Below are 20,210 nucleotides of genomic sequence, written 5' to 3'. Positions count from 1 at the left end.
GAGGAGGAGGGTGGTGGGGAGGAGCAGCAGTGGCAGCAACTTTCCATGAGCCCAGAGAAGTGAATGGTCTGATCGAGGGAAGAGGAGGAGGAGGAGGAGAGAGTTGGGGGAGACACACACACACACACACACACACACACTGGCAAAGAATGAAACTCTGGGGTGTTTTTTCCCGGCTGCGATTCCCAAGTAAAAGCGTGAACAACAATGATTTCCTTTCTTGACGAGGAAGAAGGAAGGAGGTAAAGGATTAAACGAGGAAGACATGGACACTGAGGAGCCTTTTGTTCTCCATCATGTGCATCACTCACTCCCACTGTATCACTTTTGATTAAAACCAGCCAGTGGCGTCGGCTAAGTATGGCTCGACTCTACTCGGCACCGTTTGTGATACCTGGTCTTTTTTTTTTTTAGTACCTGCTCTGGCGAGGTTCCAAACATTATGGTACTAGGGTAATGGAAAACGATACCAGACCGAGGTGACCCAAACCCCCAGTAGCGCTGAAACTGTAAAGTTGAAAGATGGGCTGCTAAAAAGTCACTTAAGTCTAAAGATGGATTTCCACCAGCGGTGCTTTGGGAGCCAGCGGTATTCACGGAAGATCGAGCGATAATACTGAACGGACGCGAGTTCCCACGCAGCTTCTTTCGTTCTCCGACATGGAAGAACTGTTGATCTGGCGTCATAAATGATTTTATGTTCCTCCACTTCAACAATCAGTCTCTCGTCGTACGTTACGACTCTCCGATTAATTGGCTGTTGACCTGTTAGCACCGGTTACGGCGTAATGTTGATGTGAAGCTACGGCTATAGGCTATATGACCTGCGTATTGTGTTTTATTTTGAAAGGGGGGAGGGCGGATGTGTTTTACTTTGATTCTGTGTCGGACTTGCCGTCTGGTGCGATCTGCTCTGTTGAGCTTGGTGCGACTCGGCAACGGCAAAAATAGAACTGCTACCTACCGACAGCGCTGCGGCGCGGCGAGCCGCTTCTGGGACGCACGTTGCTGAGACGCTCCGCAGCGCGTCCGGTGGAATCGCTCGCATTGATTGGAATGGAAGCGATCGGCGGCGACCGCGCCGTGCCGCCGACGTTCCGCGGCTGTAACGCACCCGGTGGAAATCCAGGGCAACAGTCTCGTCATCACGTGCGCACAACATATGGATCGAATGCAACAGCGACGTCGTGCTCATAAACGACTACGACTGAAAACACAAAGACAAAAAAGGTTCAGACCGCTTCAAAAACCCGACCGTTTAGCGCTTGAGTCGTCTAGATTACCTCGATCCGATCAGCTAACACCTGTGTCGGAATATCCGCGTCCACGTGCGTCAGCCGTTAGTCGTGGAATTCTCGTAAGCTGGAATCAGACGTGTTTAAAACGATTTGTTGAATCAGAGAATCCCTGAGCCTCAGCTGGCACTAACTTCTCTACTGGGTTCAACAGACGACGTCACATTGTCACCAAATCCCAGCTTCTCGCTCTCTCTCTCTCTCTCCACTGGATCTAGATTTTTAAGATCCTACTAATCACTAATGAAGCTCATTTAAGGAATGTTGACCCCCCAATGAAGCTGAAGATCACAGCCTCAGATCTTTAGGTCCCTTTTTTTTTCCTGGAGGTCCCTCTAGGAAACGTCCTTGACTTTGGAAAAACCTGCCTGAGGACAAAAGTCTCCCAGGCTCAGTGGACTCTTTTTGAAGTCGCGTCATAAAAGTCACTTTTACAGTCTGTATGTGCGCTCTCTCTTACATCTTTTTATGTTCTATTTTATTGCCTTTATTACTTGTATTTACTTGTTTTTTTTGTTTGTTAGTATTTGAATGTGTTTGTTGACATCCGGAAAGTTGCATTACTACCTTCTACTTCTTCTTTCTTTACCTATTCTACTTCCAAATGCATCAATAGTTACCTAGTTAGTTGTATTTAACAACAGTTACCTTCTACTTCTATTTTATTTGCCTCCTTCTTTCAAACATCCCCCCCCAAAAAAATGCTCTTCTTTCTCATCATCTACAGTTAATGTGTTGTGTTTAACTACATCTGTTGTCCATCATGTTTCATTATTACTTTCCTTTGTCACTTCTTCCCAATAGTCCCTTCCTTCCCATTATTTACTCATAATTAGTTAGTTTTCTTCTTCTCGTGTCATCAGATGTTTGTGTTCGACCCTTTGGATGGAGGTTAAAGCGGAACTAGACCGGAAGTTCCTATTATCGCTGTTTTTTTTGGTGTGTATCTGCGTCATTACCTTGTTTATGAAGCCTGACGGTTCTAAACAAACAGTTCAGCCACTGCTGAGAACGTTGTGTTTTATTGTAATCTCGGGGCTCAACGAGATCACTGAAAATCCCGTAATAGTTACTTAAGCAGCGGTTCTCCTGAACAACCGATCGTCCTGCTCCGGGCGGTAGTCCGGGCACATCCGCCACAATGTACATTGAACCGCAGAAGAAGAATAACGTCCGTTGTGGAGGTGTTTCACGAGCAACAGTGTCTTCTGACTCTGGGTCTGACTCCGGTTTAAAGTCATAAAAGGGACTGCGGCGGGGAGTCGTGAAGAAGCTATTTTTAAACACTGTTAAAACAATGTTTTGATAATGAGGAGCAGTGCATCCGCCGTTCCAGAGGGGGGCGCTGCGCTTCTGAGAACGGATGTGCTGGATAGTACTGGCCAATCACAAGACTCTGTCTTCTGGGGGTGAAAGTTCACTCTGAAATCTCGCAGCAGAAAAACACTGTCAGAAAAGAGGATTTCTATCGGCTATTTTACAGCAACTAGGAGGTTTTTGACCATAAAAACAAGTTAATATATGTAAGTAGACCTCTATAACTAACATATATGTGCAAGAGGACCACTCTATGTGACCTTTAAAGCTTTTTTTCATGCCCCAAAAAATTTAAATATCTCAATATGCAGCTAGAAGCAAGATGCGCTAGACAAACAAAACAAAACTGAAACACGCACGGTACACTAGAATATGAAGCCGGCGCAGGAACGAGGACGTGGAGACAAAGAATCTCAGAAGACCTTCAGTTCTGGGCCGAAACACTTTTGTTACTGTAATTATCTGCAGCTTGGATCAGGGACAAAATACCACAGCTATGTGCACAAGTTGACGGGTTAGACACAAGAGCGAGCTCCAGTGTTTTTTTTTTTTTAAAGCACACCGCAAAAAAATATACAGTGCATAAAAAAAACAACAACACAGAAAGAAAGTCCACACACATGAAGTTCTTACTATGACCAGGACTCACTCGTTTACCTACATCTACATCTTTAAGAAGACAGGAGGTTTGAAAGAAGGTGAAGGAAAACAGGTCTTTCATCTCTGTCCAGGAGACTAAAGGCCACATTTGTCTCAATCACTACCCGACATACCTCTGTGCGTCTGGTTCAGGAAGTTACGCCATACTTCCTCTAATTGAATACAGGTGTTTCAATCAGGCTTTAGGGGGTTTGAGGAAGGTCCTATAACGACATGGTTTGACTTTGGAAGAACTTGACTGACCCCCCCACACACACACACACAGAGAGAGCCCTGTGACCTTTAACCCCATCGAGCAGCTAACCCTAAAGGCCACATTATACTTCTCCGACTGCGTAATGCGTTATCCGTCTGCGTCACCACGGAGACGCCTCGAGCCTTTATACTTCTGCGTCGTGGTGACGGACACGCGTTGCAATTTCCCGCCCGATCAGTAGGGGTCGCTGCGCAAGGTTGTTCTGCTTCAGGCTACAGTGAGCAATGTCGTTCCGAGAAAGAAAGAGAGAGAAAGTCTGTTGATGTTGAAACAGTGGCCGTTTCTCTCTTTTCTGTGTGACGGAACGCAGTTTTTGAGATAATTTGAGGCGAGAAATTGGCCATTTAGAGTCTAAACATGTGCTGTGTGTGTTAAGATATGACGTATTTATAGTTCGGCAGCGGCGTTATCGCCGGGGATCAGCTCCGCGTCTGTGGACGCTCGGTGCTCACTGTGAGCCGGCACAGAGCAGCTTCGCTCGGCCTGTCCCGAGGACCAATCGCAGCTCTTGCCGTCTCCGTTGTCCCTCGACGGAGTGACGGACACTTAAAAAATATTTCGTGCAGTCGGAGACGACGCAGAGGCTCTTCGACAGGCTCTGCGTCGACGCAGAGTCTCTGCGTAACCCTATGCAGAGCATAGAGAAATTGCTTCCGCTCTTTAAATGTCATTTGTTTCATACATGTTCCCCCTTTAGTGCTCCTTTACTGCTGTAAACAGAGCATAAAATGTGAATCTGTGAATAATAAAATGCTAAATATGCTAAATAAAAAATTGTATTGCTATAATGTCATAAATAGTATACAAATGTATAATATCCTATCATGTTTTCCTAAATTAAAGCATGAATAAGTGCATTTGACATAGATTAAAGTAGTAGTTAGCATAAAGTAATAGTTAGCATAAATCCCACTTAAGAGTGTTTAATGTTAACTTTCCACTGTAATTCAAGACAATATTCTTGTTTTAAACCTTAAACAAACACAACTCTAGACTCACACTGTGACACAAAGCTGTTAAATGACGTTAGGGTGTAAAGAATTAAAGAATAACGTCTTAGTTAAATGTCCAGAAAACACCACATTCTCCCTCTCTCTCTCTCTGCAGCCTGGAAACTCATCAGCCAAACTTCTCTAACTTGGTACAAGAAGGTTCATAAAACTTTCACACGCGACTCAAAAAGAGTGAAAACGAGACAAAAAAGCACAAAGAGAACGAAGGAAACTTACTTTAACAAACACGAGGCTCGGGTTTTTATCTCAGGTTCGGTCCCGAAATGAGTTTCTCAGTTGCAGCCGCTTCATCGAGAGCTGGCGAGATCGTCAAGCTCGAGACGCCACACGCCCACTTCCTGTCACAGCCTTCAAAATAAAACCGCTGCACGAACGCTTTCCGGAAACGTTCACTTCGAACATCAAACACTTTATTTCATAGTAAATCGCAAGCAACATATTGTTCAGGCCGCACAATGTCCCAAAATCCCATCATTTTTATAGGAACAATGATCTCTTTTTGACAAATCGTGATAGTAACAAACCACAACAGATATATTTTTTGTATAAATAAAAACATTATTCTTCTGATGTCTGACCTTATTATAATATATATGAAATAGCCAAACCAAATTAAATTGTATTTCCATCATTTATATATTAACTATTCAAATAACTTCCTGTTGACAATTTCTTGCTTGAAAAATATATTTATGTATAAAATATAAGATAAAAAAATTCATAAAGAATTTATTATCTTTATTAATTATTATCTTTTTAGAGTTTTCTATGATGTATATTTATAGTATTTCCCATGTTAGATGACATTTTACTGAGTGTAATAGTGGACAACGTAATGTAATGAAAAGATGTGTTGAATGGGTGTTTAACTTGTATTAATACTACAGTTGTATTATTATATTTTATTTAATTCTATTTATTTATTTATTATTTATATATTTTTTGATACTTGATTTAACTATTAAACTTTTAGGAGTTATTCAAAACGTTAAATACTTATCTCAACAGCCCTTAACAACAACAACAACAACTACAACAATACTAAATAGATGCTGAGATAAACGTGCGTTAATGATTGTTTTATTTTGAAAGGAAAGCTCCGGTGTTTGTTTCTCTTTATTATCGTTGATTGACACTTCTCTGCTGGACGGCGCCGCTTGTGACGTCACTTAATTACATGCATGTATTTGGGGGGAGAGCAACTCACTTGTGAGGCCAAGTGGAGAGAAAAAGCAAAAACAGTCTCTTACATTTAGTTTGTTAGTTTGTTTATTGATGTTGACAGAGTGACATTTGCTTTTGATTCGATTTTTTTTTTTTTGCAGAATAAAATACACAGGAATTAGACAGATTAAAAGAATAAATATAGTGCAGGGAGAGACAGAGCTATCATTGAAAACATCCTTCTAAATATAAAAGTTCACTAATACCGAAGACGACGGTGAACACAATATTCATAACGGTCTCAAATACAAAAACATCACTCAACTCCTCTACACACAAACAGGACATTCATACGACCTGTATGTATTTATTATACTCTTATACAATAATACTGAATGGAAAAACAATGTTGGGTTTTTTGAAAGAACATTAAAGGTCACATAGAGTGGTCCTGTTGCACATAAATGTTAGTTATGGAGGTCTACTTACATATTTTAACTTGTTTTTATGGTCAAAAACCTCCTAGTTGCTGCAAACTAGCCGATAGAAATCCTCTTTTCTGACCGTGTTTTTCTGCTGCGAGATTTCAGAGTGAACTTTCACCCCCAGAAGACAGAGTCTTGTGATTGGCCAGTACTATCCAACACATCCGTTCTCAGAAGCGCAGCGCCCCCCTCTGGAACGGCGGATGCACTGCTCCTCATTATCAAAACATTGTTTTAACAGTGTTTAAAAATAGCTTCGTCACGACTCCCCACCGCAGTCCCTTTTATGACTTTAAACCGGAGTCAGACCCAGAGTCAGAAGACACTGTTGCTCGTGAAACACCTCCACAACGGACGTTATTCTTCTTCTGCGGTTCAATGTACGCAACCGGATGTGCCCGGACTAGTGCCCGGACTAGTGCCTGGAGCAGGACGATCAGTTGTTCAGGAGAACCGCTGCTTACGTAACTATTACGGGATTTTCAGTGATCTCGTTGAGCCCCAAGATTACAATAAAACACAACGTTCTCAGCGATGGCTGAACTGTTTGTTTCGAACCGTCAGGGCTTCATAAACAAGGTAATGACGCAGATACACACCAAAAAAACAGCGATAATAGGAACTTCCGGTCTAGTTCCGCTTTAATTAATGACAACAATTTGGCAGTCCTCAATGACCAGACTATAAAATATGACATTAGAACCAAAAAATGTAAAATGTAAATGTAAAAGGAACATAAAAAATAAATATAGATCAGTTATATAAAACAGCTGCAACCAGATGGTTTAAGATCATATTTCCAAAAAATGTCCAACACTGGCAGTGTTTTGGCAACAGAAGTTACAGACCGGAGCTTTAATTTGAGGGTTCAAATCTGCTAAAAAAAACAAAACAAGAAAAGATCATTTTCTGAAGTCATATTGCTATGTTTTCTCTCAGCCGAACACAGACGGCAGCAGTCGCGTGTTTTTCCCGTCTGAAAATAAAAAGTGACGCCTCGTTGATCAGCGAGACTGAGGCGAGTGAATCATCCGTGACGAGCGAAACCTGCAGGTGACAAAGTTCACAGCTCGCACACTCGTCACAAATCCTCATCCCAGTTGGAGCACGACTCCGCCGACTCCACCGCGTAATCTCTGCACGGCACGCTGCTGTCCACAGACGACTCCATCTGAAACGACGTACGCAGGACAAATATGTATATCTACACATATATATATATATATAGTTTGTAATCTTACGGTTCAGTTAACACCAAACAAACCATAATATGAGCATTTTTCAGTTGAATCGCTGTAAAGTTCTGTGACGGCTGATGCTCTGTGCCTCATCTGTCAGTGCTCAACAGTGTCCCCGATGACACGAAAGAACATATTATTCATGAATGAATTGTTGAAATCAGCTGAAAAATGTTTGCCGTGCCCTCTCCGTTCATTTCAAATTGGAGAAATGTTGCGGAATCTCCAAAATAAAGTGTAAAAACAGCAACAAAAATGTGAATTTAAAGGCGCCATATGTAAGAATGTGGCCAAAAACGGTTACTACATTCAAATTCAAAATACCGAGGTCTTTTAGGTTTCGTTTTCTGACGTAACTGGCAACCCGTGGTTGCTCGGCAGCTGAGACTCTACTGGCTGCAATGATTGGTAGACGGCGGTAGGTGGCGCCACATGCCAAAACATGATTTCAAAACATAATGACATGATTTGCAGTCTGCAAAATATTTTTTTTTTATGCAAATATTTTGTCTGTACTGTTGTTGTTGGTGAGTTCAGTTTGTTATATGAACATTATTCCTGAGTCTCTGTGACATATTAGGAGGATTTTATCTCCAGTTGCTTTAAATTTATTACATAATGCACCTTTAAGCAAGAATGTCCTGAATGAGCCGCACGTTTTGATGTATGAATGATTGAAATTGGCTGAAAAATGTAAGAGGAAATAGAAGAATTGTCTCTCGCCATTAATTTTCTATGGCAGAAGAGTTGAACAAGTTGAAGTTTTTGTTTTAAATCTGAAAGATGATAAATTCATGCAACAATGTCCCGAATGAGCCGCGCGGTTTGACGTACAAATTGTTGAAATCAGCTGAAAAAATTGAGGAGGAGGAGACGGAAACATTGTCTCTCGCCTTTGTTCTGCCTTCTCCGGCAGAAAAGTAGCAGAAAAAGTTGAATATATCTCAAAAAGGAAAGATTTAAAATTCAAGCAAGAATGTGCTGAACGAGCTTCACAGTTTGTACGAATCATTGAAATCTGCTGGAAAAGTGTAGGAGGGATTGACCGTTGCCATTCATTTTCTGTGCGAGAAACGGTGGAGGAAAAAGTTAAATGATTCAAGAAAGTGTAAAAAAAACAAAAACAATCTGAAAAACCATGAAATTTAATTCAGAATTTGACCAATGAATTATAGAAATTTGCTGAAAAATGTAGAAGGAGAGAGAAAAATTGACCTTTGGGGTAAAAGTTTAACAATCACAGGGGAAAAAAATTTTTTTTGGCAAGAGCTAATCATTTTTTAAATATTTGACACACTTAAATATCATCTGCATATAAAGGCACATGCCATGGAGAAATGGCTGGTTGCCTTGCTCGGAGGCACAGTATCAGTCGTTCCGACTCTGTGTCAGCATTCCATTCGGCTATAAAGGAGTCGCCCAAACAGGGACTTGAACCCTGGACCCTCAGATTAAAAGTCTGATGCTCTACCGACTGAGCTATCCGGGCTCTTGCTGCAGGAGAAGAAACCCAAAAATTCCGCAAATACAAGGAAGAATTCTCTGACGGAACCAGACTCGTATATATGTGCGGCCACCTGCCAAGAGAGGTTGTGGTGAAAGGAAAAATGGGGGATGGAAAGTGAGGTGGGAAGGGACAAGAGGGAGGTGAGGTACACTCTTAGAAGTGCTAAGTAGAACCATATAAGTTCTTTGGGCTTCTCCTCATAGGAGAACCCTTTTGGAGAGTTCCACCAAGAACCCTTTTAAAACCCTTTATTCAGGAAAGGGGTTCTAAAGGGTTTTCTGGATCAAAATGTTTCTTACTGGAATCTTAACCCTGTTACCAAGAATCCTTGAAAAACCATTTTTCGGAAAAGGGTTTCTCAGAAGCAAATGGTTCCAGGTAGAACCTCAGCCTTTGTAGAAGAGCCATTTTAGAACCCTTATTTCTAAGAGCGTAGAGACAGATTAGAGAGAGACCATATCACAGTTGCATCAAGCTGTAAGTGTAGGAGGAGGCGACCAAAAAACGATAATAAAATCGTCCCAAAATACAAAGTGTCTTACTTTGGGAACGAGCGGCGAGTTCAGCGTTCGTCCACAGAGGGCGTCCCAGTCGAATCCTTCGAACCATCTGCCGTGAAAACAGAGAAATCACACACACACACACACACACACATAGGTGTTTACCGAGCACAGCTCACTGAGCCTCAGTGTCTGAGTGAAAAAAAAAAAAACGTGTCTCCTCACTTGTGCCTCTGAATGTCCTTGGCCCCGTTTCTCCGAACGCCCAGTCTCTGTGAGGGAGCGCTCCTTGGTGATGGACGAGTGAGAGAGGCCGCACATAGATAAATAAACAAATAAATAAATAAATAGTGAAATAAATAAACCGTGGGATAATTGGGAGGCGCTGTCACTCAGAGCACAGGTCAGGTCCAAACAGACCTGCGTCGCTTCCTAATTTACTCGAGGAGGAGTGAAAACAAGACCCTTATCGTTTACTCTATCGCGTTATAATTCATCACCTGCACAGTTTCCTGATGAGACTGGAGGCGTTTTTGCTGACGGTCTTCGGGAAGTCGATGCGATCGATGCCGCCGACGGTCGCGGTGAGAATCTTCATCGGGTCAGAGCCGCCGAACGGGAGCCTGGTGATGGGGGGGGAAAACACCGACCTCAGAAATAATTTAAATGACTAAAATTGACAAAAATGTTCTGTCGGGGCGAAATATGCCAAAGACATTTGAAACAAGACTAGTATGACTAGTAGGTACAGTAATAATAGTACAGAGTAAATAGTAACTCTAATCTGACTCACCCACCGCTCAGCAGTTCAAACACAAACACTCCCAGTGACCACATGTCTGTGGAGACACCGTGGCCTCTGCTCAGGATGATTTCAGGCGACATGTAGCCCAGTGTGCCGCAGAATGTCCAGGTTCTCTTACCCATGTCTACCTTCTTTACACACCTGGAGCCAGTCTACAAAAAAAACATTCGTATTTGGCAGTTACCTTGAGTCAAACACACAAACGAAATGCTTTGCAGAGCAAACTGTCGCACCAGCTTGGCGTAACCGTGCTCGTCCAGGACGACGCTTTGAGGCTTGACGTCTCTGTAGGCGACACCTCTGCCGTGGAGGAAGGTCAGAGCTTCGACGACGCACGCGGTGTAGAATCTGGTGCTGTGTTCGTCCAAAAATCCTCTGAAACAGAGTATTGATGGCAATTTTATCAAATGTAGTTGAGTCTTTTTTGGAATTTCAATTTCAAGCCCCTGCTAATATCCTACCCTGGATAATAAAGACAGCTGTAGACTTATACATATCAGTATATGGTGCCAAAACAAAAATTTTCGAGAATACTCACTTGTCTTTAAGTAGGTGGCACAAGTCCCCGCCAAGACAAGCCTCTGTCAAAATGTACAGGCACTCAGAGTCTCGAAAGGTTTTATGGAACCTGTAATCGAATTGAAAATAATTTTAGCCTTTGGCAAATCATGTAAAGCAGTGGTTCTCTAATGGGTGTACAGGGACCTCTGGATTCATCTACCTACCATCCATCCATCCATCTAGCTACCTACCTATCTACCTATTATCCATCCATCCATCTACCTACCTACCTATCTACCTATTATCCATCCATCCATCTACCTACCATCCATCCATCCATCTACCTACCTACCTACCTACCTACCTACCTACCTACCTACCTACCTACCTACCTACCTACCTACCTACCTACCTACCTACCTATTATCCATCCATCCATCCACCCACCCACCTACCTACCTACCTACCTACCTACCTACCTACCTACCTACCTACCTACCTACCTACCTACCTACCTACCTACCTACCTACCTACCTACCTACCTACCTATCCATCTACCTAGCTACCTACCTATTGACTTACTTACTTACCTGGCTACCTACCTACCTACCTACCTACCTACCTACCTACCTACCTACCTACCTACCTACCTACCTACCTACCTACCTACCTACCTACCTACCTACCTACCTACCTACCTAACTACCATCCATCCATCCATCCATCTACCTAGCTACCCACCTATCGACTTACTTACCTGGCTACCTACCTACCTGGCCCTTACCTACCATCCATCCATCCACCTACCTACCTACCTACCTACCTAGTCCTTACCTACCATCCATCCATCCAACTTACCTACATACCTACCTACCTACCTACCTAGTCCTTACCTACCATCCATCCATCCAACTTACCTACCTACCTACATACCTACCTACCTACCTACCTACCTACCTACCTAGTCCTTACCTACCATCCATCCATCCATCCAACCTACCTACCTACCTACCTACCTACCTACATACCTACCTACCTACCTACCTACCTACCTACCTACCTACCTACCTACCTACCTACCTACCTACCTACCTACCTAACTACCTACCTACCTACCTACCTACCCACCGTTCTAACCCTAATATACCATCCATCCATCCATCCACCTCATTTGGATGAAGAGAAAGCCTGACCTGACAATGAAAGGACAGTGAGCGTCCATCAGGATTCCGCTCTCTCTCAGGAAGTGCTCTCGTTGACCACTGTTGATAATCAGCTTCTTCTTAAGGACCCTCATGGTAAAAAGCCCCTTAGCGTCGCTCTTTAGTTTCACCTGACGGAGGAGAAATCAATACACGACATTATAGAAACATGGGATCTGGAGTGGGCAGCAGCTCAGGGATCAAAGAGGAGGGGGAAGAAGATCGGCTCTTACCAGGTCTACGTGACCGAACTCTGCCGCGGCGGCCAGAGAACAGATGATGTGGAAATCACTTAAGGTGGAAGACGAGAGGACGCCGCCGTCCTTCTGCTCTGACCTGTTCACATGGAAACCATGGGGTGAGCTTTTCTACAGTACGTACGGCTCGTGGAAAATTAGAGTTGCGACGGTTCTCACTCGGCTTTGGAGTCGTGACTTTGCTGCACATCGGGACCGCAATTAACCACCGAGCCGTCAGCGATGTCTTTGAAGGTCCTGAAACACACGAGCAAGTGATGTTGTTCCAGATCACGGGGCAAGTAAAGCAATGAATGGCCTACATCTTTCTTAAAAGGGACTGAGGACTCCCATCCATGTTTACTTACAATAAGAGAATTGAACGGTAAAATTAACTGTTTAATGAATGTTAGTGAAGTTAATATTTAAAGGTGCCATATGTAAGAATGTGGCCAAAAACGGTTACTACATTCAAATTCAAAATACCGAGGTCTTTTAGGTTTCGTTTTCTGATGTAACTGGCAACCCGTGGTTGCTCGGCAGCTGAGAATCTACTGACTGCAATGATTGGTAGACGGCGGTAGGTGGCGCCACATGCCAAAACATGATTTCAAAACATAAAAACGATTTGCAGTCTGCAAAATATATATTATTTTTTTGCAATGCAAATATTTTGGCTGTGCTGTTGTTGTTGGTGAGTTCAGTTTGTTATATGAACATTATTCCTGAGTCTCTGTGACATATTAGGAGGATTTTATGGCCAGTTGCTTTAGATTTATTACATAATGCACCTTTAATGCGGAGGCAGCTATGGGAATAAGTGATAAACAGCTGATTCCGAACGAGCTAGTGACACGTTCTAATCCCGACCAAGTGCACGTTTAGTATTATCACCACTGTTTCATAACCTAAAAACATCCACTTACTGTCGGTCTAATACCAAGCATGTAACAGGACCAACGGCAACCACATTCACAGTCCGGATGTTCTCTCTGATGACAAGACAAAACAAAAATAGTGTCCGTAAAAGCACAAAATCACAGATATCCTGCAGTTTGCCAACATAGAAGCTCTCCTTCTTACCCCCCCAGAACTTTTTCTCCAAACCAGTTTCCCTCTGAGAGTTTGGAAAGAACTACCTGCTCCTCGTTCCCTGGCTTCTTCTCTGTTACTTTCACCTGGTAAATCAAAAGAGAGAGCGTTGACGTCGAAGGATGGAGAACAAAGTAATAAAGCGGCAAAGTCAATCGTCGCCACCACAAAGCGATCCCAGAGGCCGTGCCGACATTTTCTCCTCCACGTGCCGGAGGCGTTATTATTTGAAAAGCCTTGTTTCATCTGTGCGGGCGTTAAAAACCTCATACCTGGCCTTGACTGATGACATAAAAAGTGTCTCCCGTGGCCCCCTGTCGGATGATGTAGTCTCCTTCAGTGAAGTGTCTCTGCGGGAAGGCGAATGACAGAGCGTGAAAGGAGAGAGATTAAAACATCCACCTCTCTTACACACACACACACACAGATGAATGCGGGATTAAGTCTGAAGCTGCCGTTGCGCCCGTCTGTTAGACTAATGCGACGCGAAGGAGGCAGGGAAAACAGAACGTGCAGACGGATCGCCGGTTAAACAATCGTGTTTACGCTCTTTCCTCGCTCTTTGCTCACACAATCTATCGGCTGGTTTGCGTTTGAGTAACGAGGGGTGCACACGCCATAGGTTTTAAGAACTTAATCTGTACCTCCTCCACGAGATCGGACAATTTAGCGACGACATCCTCCGGCAATGACTTGAGGAAGGGAACGCTGCAGGGAACAAAGACCATACACAGATGTTAGACACTGGGACACATGCTTCAACCTGTATGATGATATTCAAGAGCTTATTCCCACACAATACTGCTGTGGCGACATTGTGTTAGAATACAAAGCAGCTTTCTGGGCCCGTTTCCACGTCGCGTCGAGTGTGTCGGCCCGCGCGTTCACCTGCTGAGCAGCTCCGTTGCATGAGAAAGGCTGGCGAGACCACTCTGCATAAGTACGGTGTGGTAGCTCTTGGAATCGATAACCCATAGCTTGCTGTCCACTTGTGCTGCGGAGACGGGGGGGGGGAGTAATAAAGGTTGCATCAGTGACACTGGTGTGGGCTCAGGTGGTAGGCACGGACGACAAGCAGGGACTGAAGCAGCTCTGAAGTGACAGGCGTGATCTGTGATGGATGAGGACGGACAATGCAGGAACACGGACGGAATTTAGACGATGATGTGTCGCTGAATGCCAAAGGAAGGATTCTTTGAATGTTGCAAAGTCGGTGAAATTGCCTTGGGCCCCGAGTTGGGGTTCCCAAAGGGGTTTGCGAACTGCAGAGAACACTGCAACATCAGGTTTGTTTGTTGTCAGAGTCTAGAATCTATCTATCTATCGACCTACCTACCTACCTACCTACCTATCTTCATCGTTCTCGCTATACTGCCCCCACGATTTCTGGTGGTATTGTTCCATTTCGTCCGCCATCGCCATCTCAAGGCTCCATCTCTGTCTTTTGCGTCCAGTATAATTTGAGCCTCTAGTTTTCCCGGGATGCTAGGAAGAGGACCCAACTTGAAAGGGTACACGCTACTCACTCTTTTCTGGAGATGATGCTCATTGTGCTCGTTTGGACGGTCGTGTCAACTGGGTTCTAGAGCGGTAAAGGGGTCTTTGCATATGTAATAAAAAGGTTGCCAGGTTGGCTGATGAACCTCTTAAGGAACATTTCACAGAAAAGACATCAAATCACTCAGCCAAGAGGCTTTTTCCGCTACAACAGAATACATCTGCGAGCTATGAACAAAAGCAAAAGCCACAACCTCAGAGTTTTCCTTTGTGAGACTGATCAGAGTGCGAGGTACGCCAAAGACGGCATGGTCAATGGACAAGGTTTCAAGGTAATACTAAGGGTATTATGGTCTGCCGGAGACAAAAAAACGCATATTTCACAAAGGATTCTTAAATTTAATAAGCACCCAGTAAAATATATAAACATTCATCTTCACAAAGGACTTTTAATATAACTCTAATCTCCTTCGCTATAATCAACCACATTCTACATAACCGAGCTTGTAAATTAATTATGACTCGTATTGATTGGTTCACGAAGACGTTCTGCAGTTGGAATTAAATGTCCTCCAGACAGTCTAATTAGATCTGATAATATGGCGCAGCCTTGATATCTCAGTTCCCCCATTTTCGATTTACCCCACTAGGTTTTCACTCGGGCGCCAAATGACACACATTCCACAGCCATTTTCAATTTCATGTGAATGGAGGACATTCGGAAAACGAAGGTTTTTGTGACAGTTTCTTTGGCGTGACCCTCGAGGACACCCCGCACTTTTATTACTGTCACAATGGAAGAGTCCGAGCAAGAATCAACAGCTGCACCGGGCGCTTTTAGACGCAAACAATGGGAGAGGAAAGTAATTTCAGGTCAGGATGGAGATAAACACAGTCAGCGGGGGAACAGAACCAAAGAGATGGACTCACAGAAAACAGAACAAAGGACGACAGACTGCCGCCACGAGCCGAGCTTTTCTACTGTGTACAGAGAAGGTGTGGAACGGTGCAGTGGAAAAGGCCATTGGGTCACAAGATAAAGGGAATGAGATGCTCCGCGGCCCAAACATGGCAAATAAACCAGGTTTTTTTTTTTTTCCTCTATTCTAAATGGTTCTATGTTTTTTTTTTTTTTTTTTCTCCGCTGCCTTTTTATCTGTGAAACCAGGTCAGATTCAAGTGGTGATGGCGGAGAACATTTTTCCCTCAGGACTCTCTGTGATCAGATGCTGGAAGGAAAGGATAGCACACTTTCTCTTTTCAAGGGAACATTACAAGTATATATAATATATATTTATATATATATATATATCTTTGTTGAAATGTCCAACATCAATCTTTTAATATACGCCTTTTCCTGTATCCTTTTGTACAAATTTTTTCGCAAATAGTTTTTCAACGGCCGAGTAAAACCAGAAACTCAAAACATTCATATTTGACAGTTTACTTTCTGTCGTGTGGCAAAACAATATCGCCGTTGTCTTCCTCATATAGGAAAAAGGGGCACAGATGCAGGCCAAGCTGGTTGCCCACAGCGCCCTCCGCAGGGCAACTTGGTGAAAACTGTCTGATGCACTTCTAGGGTGTCATCATTTACGTAATGACTTGGGAATATTCATAGTGATGCACCAGGTTCGGGAGGTTTACAATTTAGCACAATTTGTTTTCATAGCCAAAGCATAATTGATATAGACAGAAATATCGCTCGTTGAGTCGATATTGACATTGAACCCTAGCACCCGCGTAGTCACCTCCCACTTTTCAAACGCCTCTCTATGCAAACTGGACAGACAACGTGTCAGCAAAAACGCTTGCTTGTTGTAGTTTTCGAGGCGCGATGGCCGTCTGGTAATGGCATCAACGAATCTTTGCGCCGGGGGAGCTACGTGGCGCGTGTCGCTTAAAGTGGAAGCAACTGCTATAGCGTACGTTTTCATTTCCTAAAACTACCGTATTGACTAAATAATTCCTACAATTCCTACAACTACTGAAAAAAAAACCTTCTCATTCAGCAGTTTGATGAGATAAAGAAGTCTTATGCCTTAACACTCAAACACTCCCTCAGTCAAGTCTGATAGTTTTGCTTGACAGAGCATGTTTTCAGACGAAGCAGCGTATAAACGGCGTTTCATCGTTTCTGACGCAGAATAACATCAACAACATCACCAGAAGTTACGCACTGCGGCTTTAAAGCTCAGCCGTCTCTCTGCTCGTGTTGTTTGTTCTGGTGAAAATTCAGTGAGCGTATACTGGACTGCAGGGAGGAGACGTGGTCGTGTGCTGGGGGTTTTTTTTTGGTTTTTTTTTACGCAGAAAGGTTTGAAATTCCTCACATCTCTGAGAAAACACTTTGAAGCTGCGATGTTGTCTCAGATATCAAAAAAGGTCTTTGTAAAAATGCAGCAGATGTCCTCCAGCCTCCCTACCTGAGACGGAGGAGGTGTGGGTGCAGCCGTAGAGGAGGGCCAGCTCTCCAAACATGTCTCCCGGCTCAACGGCGAGCAGCCTCGCTTCATCTTTTGTCACCTCCAGCCTCCCCTCTGTTGACAGAGACACACACACACACACACACACACGTGTTGTTGTGTTGTCACAATGTGATGGCCCTGAGGAGGAGAAAGTGTCCACAGGCTGAGATGTTCTGCACTCGCAGCACATTATTCCAAACGGCCTCTGACATTTTCATCGGGGGAACGTGGCTGTAAGTCGGCTGTTATTCCCACATGTGGATTTTCTGGTCTTGCCCAAACATGTAAGTGTTACACCACTGAACCCGAGACCAGCGTCTGCTTATCTAACACCACTGAGAGCCAATAATTCAACAACAATACTTATTGTGATGTCATTTTTAGGGATCGGTCCGATACTGGTCAAAATCACTGGATCGGATATCAGAGAGATAGATAAACACATAAATCCAAAAATCCTATAAAATTGAGCCTTTATTCTCAAAAGATTACCACTTTATTCTAATAATATGACTTTATTCTCCAAAGATTCTGACTTTATTCTCAAACTATTGCGACTTTATTCTTGAAAGATTACAACTTTATTCTTATAAAATTGCGACTTTATTCTCGAAAGATAACGACTTTATTCTCATAAAATTGCGACTTTATTCTCGAAAAGAGTACGACTTTATTCTTATAATATTACGACTTTATTCTTATAATATTACGATTTTATTCTCCAAAGATTACGACTTTATTCTCGTAATATTGCGAGTTTATTCTCGGATGATTACGACTTTATTCTCATAGAATTGCATCTTTATTCTCATAATATTACAACTTTATTCTCATAATATTACGACTTTATTCTCCAAAGATTACGACTTTATTCTCATAATATTGCGACTTTATTCTCATAATATTGCGACTTTATCTCGAATGATTACGACTTTATTCTCAAAATATTGCGACTTTATTCTCATAATATTACGACTTTATTCTCATAATATTGCGACTTTATCTCGAATGATTACGACTTTATTCTCAAAATATTGCGACTTTATTCTCATAATATTACGACTTTATTCTCATAATATTGCGACTTTATCTCGAATGATTACGACTTTATTCTCATAATATTACGACTTTATTCTCGAATGATTACGACTTTATTCTCATAATACTACGACTTTATCTCGAATTATTACGACTTTATTCTCAAAATATTGCGAGTTTATTCTCGAATGATTACGACTTTATTCTCAAAATATTACGACTTTATTCTCAAAATATTGTGAGTTTATTCTCGAATGATTACGACTTTATTCTCATAGAATTGCATCTTTATTCTCATAATATTACGACTTTATTCTCATAATATTGCGACTTTATTCTCATAATATTGCGACTTTATTCTCATAATATTGCGACTTTATTCTCATAATATTGCGACTTTATTCTCGAAAGAGTACGAAAAATTCTCCAGTTTGGCCCTAATACTCAAAACAATGAACAAGAAAACTCTTTTTTTTGGGCCGTTTTTGGCCTCTTAATCCAGCCCAAATTACGCAGATACGTTCAAATCAACCATTAAATCTGACAATTTTCTCAAGCATTACGACATGTTGATCATTTTCATTTGAAGAGCTGTTTGAGTGTGATTTAGCAGCTGTTAAGAGGGAAATTATTCACCTTGTAACACGTACGCCCGGGCTCCGCTGGTCCCCTCCTGTATGACAAAGCAGCCTTGATTGATGCTGGTGGGATACATGCAGGTTATAATGGCTGCGATTTCTCCTTCACCAAGGTTCTTCAACAGGTCGTTTTTCAAAAGCGCAGCCTGAATCAGCCTCTGAGTCCTGGAGGGAGGACGGAAGCAGAGACGTTGTTGATGTCACATTTAAGGGACACATAGAAGGACTCTGCGTTGTGTTTATTTTTTCAGAGAACATGTTTGAGTTGGAGCTGAGGGAACACTGTGTGCTGCTACACACGCTTACGCCTGGGTTTTGTCGCAGCTTTTCTGTGAAAGCGCGGCGAGAGTCACCGGGTCTGGACTGAAGGGCTCAGAAATGATTGTTTTCCTCTGGGCTCTCTGCCTGTCCTCGCATGGACCTTACGGGACAACAACAACAAAAAAAAAAAGATGCATAACAAGACAGAATATTCCGTGCTCTGAGACGTGACATTTAGTAGCCGTGTACAACGGCGTGTAACTATACTGTACCTGCGCTGACTGCAGACGGTCCCGGGAGGGACGCGGTGGCTCTGTGGCGATCCAGCTCGTCCTGCAGTCTGCGGATGAGCTCGTCCTTGGCGTCCAGCTCCAGCTCCAGCTCGTCGATCAGCGCGTCCCTCTGACGGAGCTCCTCGATCTTCAGCTGCAGAGCAAACTGGAGATCCCGCAGCGTACCCATCACCTGCAAACACCAGGTTTGACAAAGGTGCAGGAGGGTCAAATGAAATGGGGTCAGCGTACAGTAGAGTACAGTATATATGCTGCATGCACTACCAAGAATAATACACCAGCAGCCAGTTATTGTGCCCAAACATCATTGTATTTTATGTATTTTGATGGTTTTTAATATTTCTTTATTATCACTGGTACCATTTTTTTTCGTATTCTATGACAATCTAACCCTAACCCTTTCGTTGTTTAAAGTGTGTTAAATAATGCCTTTTTAATCACAATTATTAAAAAAGAAAGAAAATTCCAACCATAAAACAATGTAAAGATTGATATAGATATACATTTTCCCTGATTTATTTGTTAAACAATGACACCAAACATGGTTATAATAATACTGATAATAAATGATAGGGCTGCAACTAATGATTATCTTCATAATTGATTAACCGAGTGCTTTTTTTTGGTCTGTAAAATATCAGAAAATGTCTTGTTTTGTCCACAAACCAATTTTTTTAAATTAATTTTTAATGATTTTCTGTGTTACATGGAGCAAAGAAACCAGAAAATATTTATTATCCACA

At 42.7% G+C, this 20,210-nt stretch overlaps 1 protein-coding gene across 1 annotated transcript; it reads right to left on the bottom strand.

Moving 5' to 3' along the window:
• Positions 1–7,271: 7,271 nt before the first annotated feature.
• Positions 7,272–19,636, bottom strand: prkg1l (protein kinase cGMP-dependent 1, like; the record flags this gene model as incomplete). The annotated part of the gene is made up of 19 exons (XM_083905114.1): positions 7,272–7,361; positions 9,478–9,544; positions 9,661–9,723; positions 9,936–10,058; positions 10,229–10,392; positions 10,474–10,615; positions 10,779–10,868; positions 11,936–12,075; positions 12,178–12,280; positions 12,361–12,438; positions 13,107–13,172; positions 13,264–13,358; positions 13,545–13,622; positions 13,917–13,980; positions 14,161–14,266; positions 17,196–17,309; positions 18,912–19,078; positions 19,220–19,334; positions 19,447–19,636. 19 exons carry the CDS (start codon positions 19,634–19,636, stop codon positions 7,272–7,274), a joined length of 2,055 nt encoding a protein of 684 aa, XP_083761240.1.
• Between the last annotated feature and the right edge of the window lie 574 nt (positions 19,637–20,210).

Source organism: Microchirus variegatus (genome assembly GCF_963457635.1).
Source record: "Microchirus variegatus genome assembly, chromosome: 18".
NCBI classification, from domain to species: Eukaryota; Metazoa; Chordata; class Actinopteri; order Pleuronectiformes; family Soleidae; genus Microchirus; species Microchirus variegatus.
Note: the sequence above shows the minus strand (reverse complement) of the source record. Positions and strands in the feature narration are given on the sequence as shown.